The 18,058-nt window shown below is 34.9% G+C and overlaps 1 protein-coding gene across 1 annotated transcript in view; it reads left to right on the top strand.

Moving 5' to 3' along the window:
- Positions 1 to 17,602, top strand: part of KIF3A (kinesin family member 3A) — a 70,326-nt gene extending 52,724 nt beyond the window's left edge. The window contains 9 exon segments of the mRNA XM_047778601.1: positions 3,868 to 3,876; positions 7,718 to 7,874; positions 8,119 to 8,299; positions 8,488 to 8,598; positions 9,685 to 9,810; positions 11,138 to 11,191; positions 11,528 to 11,596; positions 12,455 to 12,579; positions 14,519 to 17,602. Of these exon segments, the coding sequence (XP_047634557.1) occupies positions 3,868 to 3,876; positions 7,718 to 7,874; positions 8,119 to 8,299; positions 8,488 to 8,598; positions 9,685 to 9,810; positions 11,138 to 11,191; positions 11,528 to 11,596; positions 12,455 to 12,579; positions 14,519 to 14,567 (881 nt within the window). The 3' untranslated portion in view covers positions 14,568 to 17,602.
- The last annotated feature ends 456 nt before the right edge of the window (positions 17,603 to 18,058 follow it).

Raw genomic sequence — 18,058 nt, 5'->3', positions numbered from 1 at the left:
TTATTAAGTAATAAATTTGTAGGCGGATTCTATTTTTAATAGACTGTAAAATATATTCTCTATAAAATGCAGTCTCATACTCACCTGTTATAGGACACTTGTTAAGTATGAATTAAGACTTTATTAATTGTGATAAAAGTATTGGTGACATATTATAATGGCCTACATTTCAAACCTTTTTACCCTAAATATTTAATTTGTTTCAGAACTCTCTTCCATTAATGTGGATCATTGTTGACAAGCTGGTGCATATTTTCCTTGTCTTATTAAAATGTTCTTGCTGAAAATACACATATCACTGCTTGATCAGGAGTCCCAAATTTAAAAGCCATAAAGAGTCTGTAACCTCAAAAGAGAGGAAAAATACGATTTAAAGTTGGCAAATAGTCTGCTGGCCAAATCCAGCCCATCACCTTTTTTTTGTAAATAAAAGTTAAACAAACAACCATGCTCATTTGTTTACATATTAGTCTATGGTGGTCCTCACATGAGTGTATTTGGCCTAGAAAGCCTGAAGTACTTACCATTTGTCCCTTTTCTGAAAATGTTTGCTGACCCCTGATTTTGAGAAATGGTTTTGTTTACAGACCTGTTTTTTTTTGTTGTTGTTGTTTTTTTAAACAGAGTAAACTATTTACAGCTAAAGCAGATAATAGATTTGTTAAAAATAAAATTTTACGAAGTTTCCCTGTGGTGCAGTGGGTTAAGGATCTGGCATTGCCTTAGCTGCGGTGCAGGTCGCAAGTGTGGCACAGATTTGATCCCTGGTCTGGGAACTTCTGCATGCCACATGTGTATTCAAATAAATAAATAAATAATACAGTAAAAAATTAAAATGCCACTACTTAATATGTTCAAACATTTAGTAGTAAAATATCTCCCTTCTAGTCTTAGAAATCTTAAAGTTTTCAGTGAGCCTTTCAGAATTTTGCTGTGAAATCTTAAACACCCATAATCACATCTGATAGTTTGATGTTTTGGAGGGGAAAGAGTGAAACTGAAGACAAACCAAGCCCTCTGTATTAAAGGGTAATTTATCATTCCTGCAATTTTAATGTGCATGACTTTAATATTTAAAACTCACTTCCTTTAACTTATCAACTAAATAGTGTAAAATAGACATAAAATGTCACCAGATAGCTTATTTTTTATTCTTGTCATTTCAACCCTCTGCATTACTACATTTTAACTGAATAGTAGAGTTTATCCACAGTGGATACTTGAAGGTATACAGTTCCTAATTCCCCTGAATGGCGTTGTAATTAGAAAATACTGGATTTCGGAGTTCATGTCATGGCTCAGTGGAAACAAATCTGACTAGGAACCATGAGGTGGGAGGTTTGATCCCTGGCCTTGCTCAGTGGGTTGGGGATCTGGTGTTGCCGTGAGCTGTGGTGTAGGTCGCAGATGCGGCATGGATCTGCTGTGGCTGTGGCTGTGGTGTAGGCCTGCAGCTGTAGCTCAGATTCACCCCCTAGCCTGGGAACCTCCATAAGCTGCGGGTGCGGCCCTAAAAAAAGAAAAGGGAGAGAGAGAGAAAATACTGGATAGACTACTAAGACTGGTTTTAAGGGAAAGTAAGTTTTGGTTGTTTAATACAACGCTTGATTGTGTCCTTTAAAATTCTTTCTCTGGAATTGAATTTTTCTCTGTGTGTGTGTTCATTTTCTTGTCTCCTCTTTCTTTGGTTCCCTTTGGGCTCATTTCTTTGTCTTCCAGGCAGTAGCAGCAGCAGTAGTTCAGACTCAACATGTTCTGTCATAGAGAAACCTCTGGATAAGTTCTTGCCTAGTGAGTGGTAGCTCTTAAATTCTCTAACAGAGCTTTGGCTTTTTCATAACCCATGGGCTTCATTTGAGAAATGCTGCGCTGCACCCTGTCATTAATTAAAGAATACATGTTGGGCTTCTCCGTAAAACAAGCATGTGATGATTTTTCCTCCCTCTTCATTGCTTCCAGTCAACCATAATTGTTAAAACATATGCTTAAGCTTATGTTTGAGACAATGGAAGAGAGGTTCATGCTTTTGCAGTTGAGATAATGTAAAGAGAGCTAGTAAGCTGTTTAAAGAGTAATTCTTATGATTCTTTTTTATGTTTCATGGTACATCTTAGTCACTGTAAAGGACATGTAATAAATCCTGAATTTCTTAAGGTACAGATTATATTTGGAAATACACCAGTGCCCATTATAACATGTCTTAAATTTGTGAAGATTTTTCTGCTTTGGTGTCCTATTCATAAGGGTAGCTTAAGATTGAAAGCTCCCAAATAAAGAAAAATGTAAAGTTTGAAGCAAGTAAAGATAAGTTGAATGGTATTTTATTTCAAATGGCCATTTATCCCTATTTCTAAATTACCTGATTGATTTTAAGAAACTTTCTAAGATATGTTTAGGAAATTCAGATCCACAAGAAATTGTTTATGAAGCGTCTACTTATTTCAAACCTAAAAACTTTTTCTTAAACCATAATTTAATAAAGTTGTAAAGTATTATTTTATTTCCAGAATAGAATTGATGCTTTATTGTACTAGTTGCAGCTTACTGCCTTTTAAAGCATTATCTATATACTTAACTTTCCAAAACTAAAAACAACAATATTTGGTTATTCTCATGCTTTTAGCTTTCTAGAGAAAGAATTCCAAGAATATTAGAAATTATTTTCTCTATTTTCAATTCTTACATTTTACCAAGACAGTGTCATAGGATGACTTATAAAATACATGAAATTGTATTTAGAAGTACTCCGATTTAGAAACCATATAGAAGTCTCATTTTGTATTATAAACTGTAAAATATGCAAAAATAACTGAGTGGGAGGCATTGTAATTTAATTTTGTTTTAAAATTCACCTTAATCCTTAAAAAATAGTTACATAAAAGTATGTGATGAAATGAGTTGTGCTTTGTTCAATTCAAGCAGTGCTAGTTACTCTTTCTGTACTTAGCACATAATATTAAGTTCTTTTGTTGCAATATGAAAGTGTAGATGAAGTGGAGAGATGGCTGTCCCAGCATGTGGTTGCTGTGTGTAACTTGTATGTACCTTTCCTTTAAAAGAAAGAAAGAGTGGCTCTTTTTTTTTTTTTTTAAGGTATTCTTTGCTTGAATCATCAATTGATCATTTACTTCTGTGGAATCATTATTATAACTACCCTTAATAGTCTACTAATAGATTGAATGCAAGTTTGTTATACAGGTGTACTTCACTTTATGCAATAAATTTTTTTCTGAAAAAATTGCTTATAAATCAAGTTGGGATATCAAATGCATTGGGAGAATTCTCTTTAAAAATTCTTCGTTAAATGCTTTCGTTAATCACAAAATTACTACAAATTACTATAATTTATCTGTTTAGTCGGTTGAATTATTTGTGTTGGATTTTCTTAAAGGGAGGCACACCTGTGATGTATCCTCATGCTAGGGTCATTGAATTGGGAAATTTTGAAAATAGACAATATGAATTTTGCTACTTTTAACTTACTAATTTTTTAAAATTGGCTCAATTTCCTGCTTTGCCCTTTTAGATTACTTCCCAATTCCATGTCCATCATTTGTTGCAAAACTGTTATGTTTGCAGGAGTTTAGGAGTCAGTGTGAACTCTTGGATTGATTTGAATTGTAATCTTAGGCTAAATTAATCTTCTTATTACCCTTGGTTAAATTATATCTCTGATTATGTTGAGTATACTTTTTTTTTTACATAAACCTCTCTATTTCAGTTTTTATAGTGATTCCTATACTTATAAATCAATGCTATTACATTTTTCTTTATTTTATAAAATAAATAATGTTTTTCTTTTTTTTCCTCCTCATCTTTGTGCACATGCTTCCTGTCTCCGATTTGCTTACTGCTTCTTATTGAAAGATCAAGCAGGTTGGTGTGATTGCTTTGCACTGCATATGGTACAGTTATTTAAACTATAAAGAACTTTGTTATTTAAATACATTACATTTTTTAAATATAGTTTTTTATAAGGTAAGTGTGTTTTGTATTTTAAAATATCTTTAAACTTCAGCTTTTTTTAAAAAAAACTTCCTTTTTTACTAAATTCTTTTTTTTACATTATTTCAGTTTTTATTAAGGAAGGTCTTAGGAACATTTTTCTTTCTAAGTAGTCTTCTTATGGGGACATTTCAGAAGTATTAGATTGACAGTGACAAGCATATGGGATATTCTAAGCCTAATTAACTAAATAGACAACAAAAATAGATATTATCACCAGAATCAGATGGCATAATCATTTTTCTAAATTCTTAAAGACCCATTAAGCCAAATTTTAGAAATACAGCTGTAAATAATTTCATTTTTTTCCCTTTTTTTAAAAAGTGAGGAATCAGATACCTGGCATGTATGCCCATAGATGCTCATGTAATGAAAGTGAAATAAATTCCTCCCTTTAACTTTGCCTTGCCAGAAAAGTTTACCTTCACAGTTTTGGTTAGAGTATGTGGCAGAGGGAAATTTAAAATATTACCACTGCTATTTGGCTCAGTTGAATACTCTATGATATTAACATTCTTTTTAGATTTTTTGTTTTTACCTGAAATTTTGTGTTGAATTCTTGCTGTTTTAGAAGAAGAATTATTTGTTGGTTTGGCTTATTAATTTTTTTAAAGATCTTATAAAAAAAAGTGTAAAAGTGACTTTTATTGATGTCATGTTTTTAAGTGCTTGGTTAGGAGAGTTGGTACGCATTACCATTTAGCTTAAAATTATTTGCAGAGAAATATAATGATTTACCACACTGATTCTGGCTAAAATAATACGTTGCTTAACTATTAGACTTTTGAAACTGAACCTAGCTATATTTCATGGTCATCTTTATGAAAATACTGTAAGAGTGCAATAAGATGTTTACTGCTAAAACATCAGTTTGAAAATATTACCCGAATGGTGTGGGTAACTTATGCAATTCAGGTATAGTAGTAATCCATCAATAGGCATGTGGTTTGTATTCTTACATATAAATTTTATTTTACTGTTTTTTAATGAGTTTGGAAACTATACGTTTTTGACTTAAGAAAACAGTTGTAGCCCTATGAGCCTAAAAAATTAATGTACCCTCTTTTGATCAGATCATTTCCTCTATACACATACAGTTTTCACAATACATTCTTTTTATCTTGATATATTTGCCATTTTTTCTTTAAATACTTGCAATTCTCAGGTGGAAAGGAAGTTATTTTTCATGTTTACACTTACTTGGTACCTGAACTTACACTCTCCTCCCTCAAATTTCTAAGAAGTAATATTACTTATGGGAAATTCTTGCCAGAAATGCTTTGGAAACAGGAGTTAGATTGCTTTTTAAGACGAGTTTTTAACATTGTAATTTAGAATGTTCAGTACAGGTGACTGTGCCGAAGAAGTCAACAGAGTCAGGTCTACAGCCTGACTTTGGGTTGCAGTGAATCACACCACACCAAAGCATGAATTTGGATCATTGCTTTTGTTTACTCTTTTATTTAACTTTTTTTTTTTTGTGGCTTTAGTTTATTTTGGACTGAGATTTCTTTCCTTTTTTTTTTTTTTGGACTGAGATTTCTGTGAAACTGAAGGGTAATGTATTTTAAGCCCTTAGGGTTTTTATGTAATTTTAACCTAGCGAATTAAAGCCTATGAATGATTCATTGTCTACTGGTTCCCAAAAGAACATGTGCAGATCTCTATCTCCATTGTCTTTATTTTTCAGTTCTCTTTCCTTGTTAGTAGGAGAGGTTAGCTTTTGAGTGGAGACATTAACAACTTATAAACTTGTCTGTTTTACACTCTTCTGTGGTCCTTTGGGAAGGAAGTTAAGAATGACAGCTTTCAGGAGGGCCTCAGACCAATTCTGTGAAAAGTTTGATTGTTTTTCTGAAGGAAAGTATGTTTCAAAGAAATTGTATTACTAGAATTGAATTATCTTTGATTCAGTTTCATGATCAGTTTAATAAGTTAGTTTTTCTTTTTTTGATGTTTTATTTCATTTTAATGATTTTGAAATTCATACAATAAATTTTCATTGAACAACTCATATATATCTATATAATCCTAGACATTATCAAAATAATCCTTTGGAAGCTGTATTTCTGGCTTTATTATTTGGTAGTGCTTCTACTTATGTTTGACACTTGGAATGTGTAATCTGACTTAGGGAGATTTAGGATCCTGAATTTGACATAGCAACAAGCTGTTTTAATTGTTCATTTAAGATATATGTCGGAGTTCCCGTCGTGGCGCAGTGGTTAACAAATCCGACTAGGAACCATGAGGTTGCGGGTTCGGTCCCTGCCGTTGCTCAGTGGGTTAACGATCCGGCGTTGCCGTGAGCTGTGGTGTAGGTTGCAGACGTGGCTCGGATCCCGTGTTGCTGTGGCTCTGGCGTAGGCCAGTGGCTACAGCTCCGATTGGACCCCTAGCCTGGGAACCTCCATATGCCGAGGGAGCGGCCCAAAGAAATAGCAAAAAAAAAAGACAAAAAAAGTAAATAAAAATAAATAAATAAATAAAATGTCTTCTATAAAGAAAAAAAGATATATGTCATGACAGCTCAACACTGTAAAATGCCTGGTTAATTATTATGTAATTATAATTTATCTAATTAGTATAGAGTTACTTGCTTTGAAAGTATACTGTGAGGAGTTCCCTTTGTGGCACAGCGGAAACGAATCCAACTAGAATCCATGAAGACACAGATTCATCCCTGGCTTCACTCAGTGGGTTAAGGATCTGGCATTGCCATGAGCTGTGGTGTGGCTCAGATCTGGCATTACTGTGGCTGTGGTATAGGCTGGCACCAGTAGCTCTGATCGGACCCCTAGCCTGGGAACTTCCATATGTCATGGGTGCAGCCTTAAAAAGAAAAGAAAAAAAGGATTCTATGAAATAAAATACTTTCAAGTAATTTTATCAAACAAAATTTTAGAAAAACTCTGAAGATTTATATTAAAAAATTACTTGCTATAAATTCTGCCTGATAGGAGTTCCCGTGGTGATGTAGTAGTAACAAACCCGACTAGTGTCCGTGAGGATGCGAGTTTGATCCCTGACCTTGCTCAGTGGTTAAGGGTCTGGCATTGCCATGAGTTGTGGTATAGGTTACAGACACACCTCAGATCTGGCGTTGCTGTGGCTGTGGTGTAGGCTAGCAGCTACAGCTCCAATTCAGCCCCTAGCCTGGGAACTTTGTTATGCTGCAGGTGCAACCCTAAAAAGACACACACACACACACACACAAATTCTGCCTGATATTTTTATCTATACATTTTATACCTATAAGTGATTTTTATTTGTTTATTTTAATGAATTTTGTGGGGAGATGTTTTGAGAAGCTGCTTGATTTCGAACCTGGTTATCAGAAAAAGGTAATTTAATAGTCATATTGTTTTTTCGATGATACGTTATTTGGGTACATGGAGATCTTTGCTTGTATAATTTATTTTGTTTTTCTGTTGGTCTTTCTTTTTTCTTGTCCCTGCTCATCTGTTTTGCTTCTCTTTCACTTAGTTTTGTTAGTTATCATTGCATAATTGGACAAGAGTTTGAATTTAGCAAGTAGTTACAAAGATCTTCTAGGGAACATAATAAATAGAAATAAAATTTATTAGCTGTTTTCCTTAAAAAGTTAACATTTGATTTTGTGTCCTTGAGGAATGTATCTTTTATATTGGAGATAACTTATGTCTGAAACATTGACTCTGAAGTGATTGTTGCAATTAAATGACTCAAATAGGTAAAAAGAAAGTTTCCCCAGATAAGATGGTTGAAATGCAAGCAAAAATTGATGAGGAGAGAAAAGCACTTGAAACAAAGCTTGATATGGAAGAAGAAGAAAGAAACAAGGCTAGAGCTGAGTTAGAGAAACGAGAAAAAGATCTCCTTAAGGCCCAGTGAGTATTACTGAGTTGAGATGAATTCATGATTTTAATTTCTTGGTTTTTTTATAGGATGCATAAGCAAGAAAATTGGATAGTAATTAAAAGCAGTATTACACAGTTGTGTAATTTGATAGAGATGTTACATAATTATATTCCTATTTTGAAATTTTACATCCAAATTCTTACTAAATTTTGGGAAATTTAGTAGAATGGTAGATAATGGATGGGTATAGAGTATTCTTGTTTTAATTAACAGACAAGAACATCAGTCTTTGCTAGAGAAATTATCTGCATTGGAGAAGAAGGTAATTGTTGGTGGCGTTGATTTGTTGGCGAAAGCTGAGGAACAAGAGAAACTTCTTGAAGAGTCCAACATGGAACTGGAAGAAAGGAGGAAAAGAGCAGAGCAACTTCGCAGAGAACTTGAGGAAAAAGAGGTAATGTGAATTTTTGGTTTTGGTTGATTCTTCACCTAAGGTATTCAGCTTTTCTAGTGAAAAGCTGAATATCTGTAATCTTAGTAAAATTTTTAAAGCATATCTATACATTTATGTCATTTGTTAAGTAATTAAATTTGTGATTTAATGATGAAAATTATTCTGAAATTTATCACTTGTTGTCATAGCAAGAACGCTTGGATATTGAAGAGAAGTATACCAGTTTACAAGAAGAAGCTCAAGGAAAGACCAAGAAGTTAAAGAAAGTTTGGACTATGCTGATGGCTGCAAAGTCAGAGGTTGGTCTTTTAGAAATTACCTACTCTTGTAGTTCTGAATTTTTTAGAGGAGAATTTCTTTGATTAAATATGATTAAGAATCCTAAAGGAGAAGTTCCCTGGTGGCTCACGTTAAGGATCTGGCATTGTCATTGCTGTGGCTTGAGCTGCTGCTGTGGTGCAGGTTTGATATCTAGCCCAGGAACTTCTGCATGCTGTGGACATGGCCCAAAAAAAAAAAAAAAATATATATATATATATTTCTGAAGGTATCAAAATGTATGCTTACACTTTGGGCAAGCATACATTTTAGGGCTGCACCTGCACCATCTGGAAGTTTCCAGGCTAGGGGTCCAATAAGAGCTGTGGCCACCAGCCTGCACCACAACCATAGCAACGCAGGATCTGAGCTGTGTCTGTGACCCACACTGCAGCTTGTGGAAACTCTGGATCCTTTAACCCACTGATCAAAGCCAGGGATTGAACCTACATCCTCATGGATACTAATTGGATTCTTAACCTGCTGAGCCACAATAGGAACTCCATATGCTTACAATTTTAAAGAAATAAATTTTGCACCTGTATTGTAGTCTATAATTTCAGCTCTTGAGCTAGATGATTTATTTCCAAACTTAAGTTAATAATGTGGAATAGACAATAATAGTGTTATTCTGTCAAGTGTTTTTGTGAAAGAACTGGGTAAGCTTTTATAAGGTCTTAAACCAGTGTCCTATGTCAGATAGAATTGTTTTGTTACTTAAAATCTTGTCTATCTTGGGAGTTCCCGTCGTGGCGCAGTGGTTAACGAATCCGACTAGGAACCATGAGGTTGCGGGTTCGGTCCCTGCCCTTGCTCAGTGGGTTGACGATCCGGCGTTGCTGTGAGCTGTGGTGTAGGTTGCAGACGCGGCTCGGATCTCGGATCCCGCGTTGCTGTGGCTCTGGCGTAGGCCGGTGGCTACAGCTCCGATTCAACCCCTAGCCTGGGAACCTCCATATGCTGTGGGAGCGGCCCAAGAAATAGCAACAACAACAACAACAAAAGAAAAGACAAAAGACAAAAAAAAATCTTGTCTATCTTTAATATTTTCATTGATTTTCTGGTAGATGGCTGATCTCCAACAAGAACATCAGAGGGAAATTGAAGGCCTCCTGGAGAACATTCGACAACTTAGCCGGGAGCTTCGACTTCAGATGCTTATTATTGATAACTTTATACCTCAGGATTATCAGGTAAGAGAGAAGTTCTCTGACCTAGATGCTAAATCACTTGGCTGGGGTTAAGGAATAAAAAATGTAATTTCTAATTTAGTCAGTGGTAAATATTTACATTTCAGTTGTTGATGATAAAATTTTCTTGAACGAATGCCGTCACTTTAGCTGTTAACTTTTCTTCATATATAAATCTCTGTTTGAGTATCTAAGTATCTGAATAAAAATTTCTCATCCCTTTGGAGGAAGTCAGACTCATGTAAGTCAGGTAAAGGTGTGCGTGAATTATAACATTCTTTATCCTATACATAGAATGACTAGAATTCCTGTGCTACCTTTTTCTCCCTGTTTATGAATGCTAATTCTGTGTCTGTGGGTGTGTGTGGTAAAATACACATACCATAGAATTTATCATTTTAAATTTTAAGTGTACAGTTCATTGACATTAAGTACATTCACAGTGTTGTGCAGTCATCTCTACCATCCTTCCCTAGGTAGATGCTAACTCTAAATACTAGTATCATTTAAAAAATGTGTTTGTTTTTCTTTAACCCAAATTTCTCTCTTTCCAGTACATTTTAGCAAACTTCAACAGTGATTTTTTTTTTAATTTATTTTGAATCTGTATACAGCTTTAAGAAATTTGTCTGAATATAAGCCTTGGTATTTGTCTCCTTTGGACCTCAGTTGCACAGAATTAATATTTGGCTCGCAGTCCTTGATGGTCCTTGGATGGCCTGTTTTTATATAGTTAGTTATTTTGTAGTGAACTTGTCACCCAAAACAAAAACTAGGACCATGACAGTGACCCACTTCTAACCAAATGGTTTCCCTCTTCCCTGTTCCATCCTTTTGCCTCTTCCAACTCAAACCACCATCCTTGCTTTTTATTTTTTAAATAAAAATTAGCTTAATTGCATCTACATATATTCCTCGCAAGTGTATATTTTAAAATACATATTGGAGTTCCCCTTGTGGCGCAGGGGAAATGAATCTGACTAGGAACCATGAGGTTTCGGGTTCAATCCCTGGCCTTACTCAGTAGGTTAAGGATCTGGCGTTGCCGTGAGCTGTGGTATAGCTTGCAGACACGGCTCAGATCTGGCGCGGCTGTGGTGTAGGCCAGCAGCTGTAGCTCCTACTCAGCCCCTAGCCTAGGAACCTCCACATCCATGGGTGTGCCCTAAAAAGCAAAAATAAATAAATAAAATTTATAAAAAGGGTATCATGCAGTATATGTTTTGAGATTTAACTTATCACTTAATATATGATTTTAGTTGCATGAGTATTTTTATGTATTTTAAATATTATTAAATATTAAAAGTATATCATCTTCCTCTTTTAAAAGGAAATGATTGAAAACTATGTGCACTGGAATGAAGACATTGGAGAATGGCAGCTAGTGAGTGTTACCGTCATCCTTTCATAAACTACTTACAGAATACTTCCTGTAGCCTGGAATTGTGCTGGCTGTCATGGAGAGAAGGGTGGTCCAGAGGATGAATCAAATGAGAAGATAAGATGTTTTTCTAAGTAACTAGATTCTTTGTAATAAATACAACACTCAGTAGAACTGGTATAGGTTGGTGTATAGCATTGAATAACCTCTGGGCCTCTTTCTGTTCCAGCAGTCAAATCATGTTTTATGAATGTACTGTCTTATAGTCATTTGTCTTATTCATAGTAAAAATTGCTAATTAAGGTAATTCTCCTCTTCCCCTTTTTTCCTTTTTTTGAGAAATGTGTTGCCTACACAGGAAATAACATGAGAAAGCAGACTCCAGTTCCTGATAAAAAGGAGAAAGATGTAAGAATGCTTTTTTTAAAAAAATGAAAACAGCAAAAACTACAGTTGATTCTTTATAGGAATGTGGGTTACTGAATTGTATTATTATCATAATATCTGTTAGTCAACTCTGTTAAAAAATAGGCTATCTGGGAGTTCCCATTGTGGCTACGTGGAAACGAATCTGACAAGCATCCACGAGGACTCAGGTTCCATCCCTGGCCTCACTCATTGGGTTAAGGATGTGCCATTGCCGTGAGCTGTGGTGTAGGTTGCAGACACGGCTCAGATCTGGCGTGGCTGTGACTGTGGCCTAGGCCAGCAGCTCCAGCTCCGATTTGACCCCTAGCCTGGGAACTTCCATATGCCGCGGGTGTGGCCCTAAAAAGACATAAAATAAATAAATTTTTAAAAAATAGGCTAATCTTTTTAAGAGACTCTATGACAGAGATTATTAGGACAGTTCTGCTCACCTTCAGTCATGATGCCCGGCTTATCATTTCTGTTGCCATAGTGGCCTAGAGTCCTCTTTGAAGATTCTTTTCACCACCTCTCTGGGCCTTTGGGATATGGTTAGACTAAAATGTGTCCTGTCCTTTTCAAAGCTGGTCCTAGTCGTAGGTCACCAAGAGGAAGTAGCAGCTTTGGGGAAAACACCAACACTTTTTCTTTACTAAAAGGAATTTATAGTATGTCAGGGGCTTATACACTTGGTGAATACATTTGAGATAAATGGCATTAGGAAAAGAGATCTTTAGATATTTATTTGGTTTCGTCTTTGATTTTTTTCTAGGAGTTAATTCAGTATTTTAAATCTTCCCCCAAATCTGGTTTAAATCCTTTCTGTGAGAGTGTCTTGTGTTTGCTTCCTTTTCATAGCCTTTTGAGGTGGATCTTTCCCACGTTTATCTTGCCTACACTGAAGAGAGCCTGCGCCAGTCCTTGATGAAATTAGAGAGGCCACGGACTTCAAAGGGGAAAGCAAGACCAAAGACAGGGAGAAGGTAAGAACTGTCCTGGAGTCCCAAGAAATAAAAAAAAATGAGATTTTCCAGTTAGATACATTTAAAGGAAATCTAGTTAACGCGGTGAGTATTTTGGCTAATATATTTGATGTTAAAGTCTGTGTGTAGTTACAATTTGGGTAAATGAAATCTAGCTAAAGAATTAAGGTCTTCCAACTTCTTTAGCCCTCCTGAGTAGTAGGATTTATTTTTAATTTACTTTGTCCTTTCCAAATGTGTAATGAATCATTACTCTCTTAATTCCTTACTCCTTACACTAACTATTCTACTGAGATGCTAATTAATTTGCCTGGCTGGACTCCCAGGGTATTGTATGTAGCCGACTCATTGTTTCTGTCATGGATGTTGCCCCATGAACCTTGATTATCTCAGGCACCAACTGAAGAAAACTTCTCTGACCATCTCTTCTTCTCCTTTGGGGGCTGGTTTTGAGTGTCTGTGTGTATTGTCATAGAGCCCCAGGAATTCGGGATATGAGAGCCCTGGGCTGGCGCTTGTTTCTTCTCTTTTTTCATCAAGCATGTCAAGTTCTGTTCAGCTTATTTAAACTGACTGTAAGACTTTGGGGTTCCTGAAGGGGCAGGAAATAAAAGCTTATTTTTTCCTTCTTTGAGTATATAGACTTTTGAGTTACATGTAGGATGAAGTTTAAATTGCAGTATTTTGTGTTACATAATCTCATAAATGTAACCTAAATAACATTTATAAATTTGGGGAGGAGGAATTAGTAGCATAGTAAAAGTGTGCAAATTTCTGCACTCTTCAGCATTTAGGTGCCTGAGGTTAAAAGGTTTTTATATGCCCACAGAAGCCAGGTATGTCATACTAATGAATGACGCAAATCAATTAAAAGATACACAAATCCCTTTGGATCTTTGACTTTTCCAGTTTTAATGGAGATACTTTCCCCTTAACTCTGCACTCAGTAAGAAAAGTAGCAATGCGAGTGTGATGTGCAATGATAAGACGGTTGGTCTCAGTGTAGGCGGAAAGCAGGCAGTGGTGTGGACTGGGCAAAATGGAGTGCGGTCTGGTCCGTCTCAAGTGAGTGGTCTGTCTAACTACTCTGTTTCTTGTTCTTTTGCGGAAGAGTGCCTCATTGTTTCTGGATCTTCTTGTTTCAAAGGAGAAAGCCAGAAATCAGGATTATTTACATGAGTTTTCTGTTTTTAGTCCCTTGAAGAAGAACTATGTGGACCTAAAACAAGCAAATAATTTGATAAAGTATTTGGATATAGTTTTCAGCATGCTCCTTTAAAAATGTATACTCTTTTGGTTTCATCTGAAAAAAAAAATGTGAGGTATCATTAGATGAGCCAAACCCAGCATCTCTTATACCGGAATTAGCCTGCAGTATTATGAAAACAGTAGATGGCCATAAAGATGGACACATAGCCACAACAAGTAGGCTTATTAATCCTACATTACAATACTTGGGATTGTTCAATGTGACATTCCTCATCAGAAATAGATAGTTCAGTGTGCTAAATAAAGAAACTTGGAATTAACATGATACATTAATGGACCCTTTCCATCGGTTCCTACGCAGTCATGTGGGGGGGTGTTGCTTCAGATGATGTTTGTCTTTGATTTTCACTGAATAAGTCTATAGCATACTCCAGAAGAGGTAATCTGAAGATTCAGATCTGGGAAGCGTGGAGACCGCTTGGCCCACCCCGATTGTCTAGTCCAGTTTATTATTCACACATCTCCTCATCACTCTGGGTGGTAGAATGGCGTGCCATGCTCTTGCACTCACTGTAGGTGACCTTGATCTTTTAACATGGTCAAGCATGTCAGACCTTGGCCTATTTCTAGATTGTGTGGCTTCGAATTATCATCTACTACGTAAAGTGTTGGCAGTTCAGTCTCTTAGGAGAGCGAGCATTCACGTTTTCTTTCTCTCTTCTCCAAACAGAAAGCGTTCTACAAAGCCCGAAACTGTAATTGACTCTTTACTTCAGTAAATGTTACAGACTTAAAAGTCACAATAAAAATTAGTGATACTCTCATGCCTGGACAAAATCATTAATAAAAACACTGAAGACTTTTGTGTCATTTCAAATAATGGAAGCTGTAGATCATGGAGTAAGACTGGAACTAATAATTTGCCTGATAACTTTTAGTCTATATATATTAAGTTAGTATAACACTAAAAATGTACAACTAGTAATTGTTCAAATTGTCATAGTACTTTTCAGTTTGTACTGTGCAGGGAAGTTGAGGGAGCAGCTCATTCTGTAGAGCATTGCAATTTAAATGTATACAAAAATCTGCTAGTGATTTACTTAACTACTGTATATTTAGATAGCCAGATATTCAAAACAAAACAAAACAAAATGCAAGTCCTGTTGTGCACACAGAAAAGTGCAGGTATAATTGTCCTGTATATGTTTTGCTGTTATATATGAATGTATGGGCTGTGAATCTAAGAAATGATTCAATCCTAACACCCCCCTGACCTTTTAAAATATATTCTAATTTTTATACTTAACATTCATTGAATTTAAAGTATGAGATGAGTGAACTTATTGATACATGGAAAATTTTATAATTTGATAGTCCATCTTTAGAAGTATACATATTTAAAAAGCAAAAGTTGAAAATGCTTTTCATCTGGACCTCTCTTGATCTTTTTTGCCACTTGGACCTCAAGTTAAATTGTTTGTTTGTTCTTGGTTTCATGATTCTTGAAACATTGAATTTGTACCTAAATATAAAGGAGCCACAGTTGCAGAATATTAAGAAGCTAAATACTGACCACTAATATTTGCCTATATGTGTATATTTTTAAAAATTCACTTTGAAGTGTGACTAACGGATGTTTTCTTGTGTCTGCATTATAAATTTTGATGGAGACTGCTTTTTTTCTCCCAATTGAGAAAGGTCTTCATTTTCCAGCAAATGCAGCCAAAGGAAGAAAAATGTCTTTAATTCTTTGCCATTAAAACACTTAGTTTTGTTTTTCTTCATATTTTATAAAGAAAATACTCTTCCCCGAATTTCTTCCATTGTTAAATCCAGTTAGACCATAACTCTAAAATAAAAATTATTTTTATTTTATAGTGAAATAAGTTGTAGTAGATAGAATTGTTTATTATTTTGTTGGCTGCTTACAACATTTTTATTTTTTTTTAACATTATGCTACTCCAAAACCACTATGTGCATATATATATATGTGTCTTTTGTGAGTTTTTAAATTATGTAATCAGCCCTGAAACACATTGGCTACAAGTTTTGAGACCTCATAAATGAGTATTTATTAAGTTAACATTATTTTAGTAAGTTTGGTTAAATACTGGTTTATAATTACAAAGCTGTATAGAGCAGGGATGAGTGAAGGAGGCCTGCTTGTGAAATGATGGTAAAAATGTGTCCATAAGTTCAAAGTACATTCCAAAGGTGGCGTACTCAGATGTCCTATGTATGGTGGATATTTTCTAGGAAATAAAATTGCATTTAACTGGCAACATTTCCTTTGTAATGTGTAGGATAGTTAGACATTTACAACTTGACTCTGTGGGGCATTGTTTAGGTACTGTGAAGCCTTGAGGTGAATTTGTGTCTTGTAAAAAAGCTTTGTGTGAGCAGAGTACCTTGGCAGTTGTAGATACACGTTTAACTCTGTTAGTGATTATTCTAGAGAAATCTTAATTGTCCCAGTAGAAAAAATATGACTGCTACTTAACCATCCAGTTAATAGAAGTGGAATAAAGCTTTGCATTAAGCTTTAAAAAATTGTAGAAAATGTAAGCCAATCTTGTTAGATTTTTTTTCTTTTCCACGCCATTGCAGTAACAAAAAGAAATCTGTAAAAAGTTAAAACATTGAGAAAATTTAAAAACAGGCAGCTTTAGCTTTTTTAAGGCATTTACATCAGAATTGATCATAGCAGATGGGCATTAAATATTCATCTTATGTAACACCAAAATTAGATAGATATTCAAGCCAGGTCTGAATATCTGTGTGAAAACATGGGAGCCTGACTTAAGAGCTCTTCATTTAGCTCCAGTCATAGCAGTTCTGTGGTTTCTTCACATTCACTTTTTGTCTTTGTTCACAAAGAGAATATTTTGTAACTTCATTGTTAATTTCATGAAAGGATATGAATGAACAGACTTACTCATTATTTGAAATGAGGCAGATTTAAAATGAGTGTTACATATAAATAGGTTATTGAATGGCTATTTTTTCTCATTAATTTAAAAAAGTAATGCTTATTTATTAAAAGAAACCTTGTTAGAATGTGGTATGTTCTTTAATAAACCTGTAATTATATATAGTAATAATTAGGACATTAGGGTATAATAGTTCCCGTTTTTGTTTAGATTCTTGTGAAGTATTAAGATTCATCAAGACTGCGGGGGTGTCTACATCTATTTGTTTTGTTCCAAAAGTAGAATCCACTTGACATGCTATGTCATCTACTTTCTGGGAAAAAGGACCTTGTTTTGCAGCAAGAAATTTAAGGTTACTTTAGAGGAGGGGGGCGGTTCTACTTCAACTGTAACATGCTTTTAAATTATGGTTATAGCTTTAGGTTTTTGTTTTTTTCTTTTTAGTCCTTTAAAATATTTTCCCCCTTAGCTCTTATCTTGAGGAAGGTCTCTCCCTTTCCTACAGGGCTGTGAATTAAAGATGGGTAGAGTTTACATTTAAGTATGCCAGTGTCTGCCCAGTTTCTTAATGTATACAGTTGTTTTCCTTTTTACTTACTCTTTGATCTTAAAATGCTAGAAGAAAACATAGATCTTTCTAGTGCCTTTGAGCTTAATTGTAGTCTAATTTAAATCATTAATAACTTCAGTAGCATTACTACAACACTGTATACTGGCCAAAATTATAAATTGTATGATGCGTTTGTTGCATTAATTTCAAAAGCCACACTTTCATTGTATTTTATGTATAAATTTTATTTGTTCAAGTTGTATATATTGTTATTGTATGTACACATACAGCATGGTTAAATAAGAAATAAAAATCTTTACCTAATGCGTGGAATAGTGGTCTGCTTCTTTACTGAACAATTTTTGTGTTTATGTCCATCCTGATCGTAATAGGCAAGTTCTTTGTGCTTAGCATCTCAATTTCAAGAAGAGAGGGCTATGTAATTTCACACCCAGAAACTCTTTAATGTTGTGGGTCTTCAAACAGAAATCATCAAGATGCAGAAACCTGGGAGAGATGTTTTTTAAAACGCTTCTTCTCATCGATCCAATGTATTTTCACCAAGAATATCTTTTTCCAAGTTTTGTTATCCTTGTCATTAGGTGTTTGAGAACAGAAACTTAAAGAAGTCTGCATGGAAAATGTATCTCACTAAAAGGTAAAAGGAGACATTTCTTCATGGCAGTGATATCATGATCTCTTTCAAAAATGTTTAATGAGCTTAAAATATTTCCAAGACAATAGCATTGCTTGGATTATTGCTAATCATGTGTTCTTTTGACAAATATT

The sequence above is a fragment of the Phacochoerus africanus genome, chromosome 4, assembly GCF_016906955.1.
Source record: "Phacochoerus africanus isolate WHEZ1 chromosome 4, ROS_Pafr_v1, whole genome shotgun sequence".
NCBI lineage: Eukaryota > Metazoa > Chordata > Mammalia > Artiodactyla > Suidae > Phacochoerus > Phacochoerus africanus.
The sequence above is the reverse complement of the archived record's forward strand: the minus strand, read 5'-3'. Positions and strand labels throughout refer to the sequence as shown.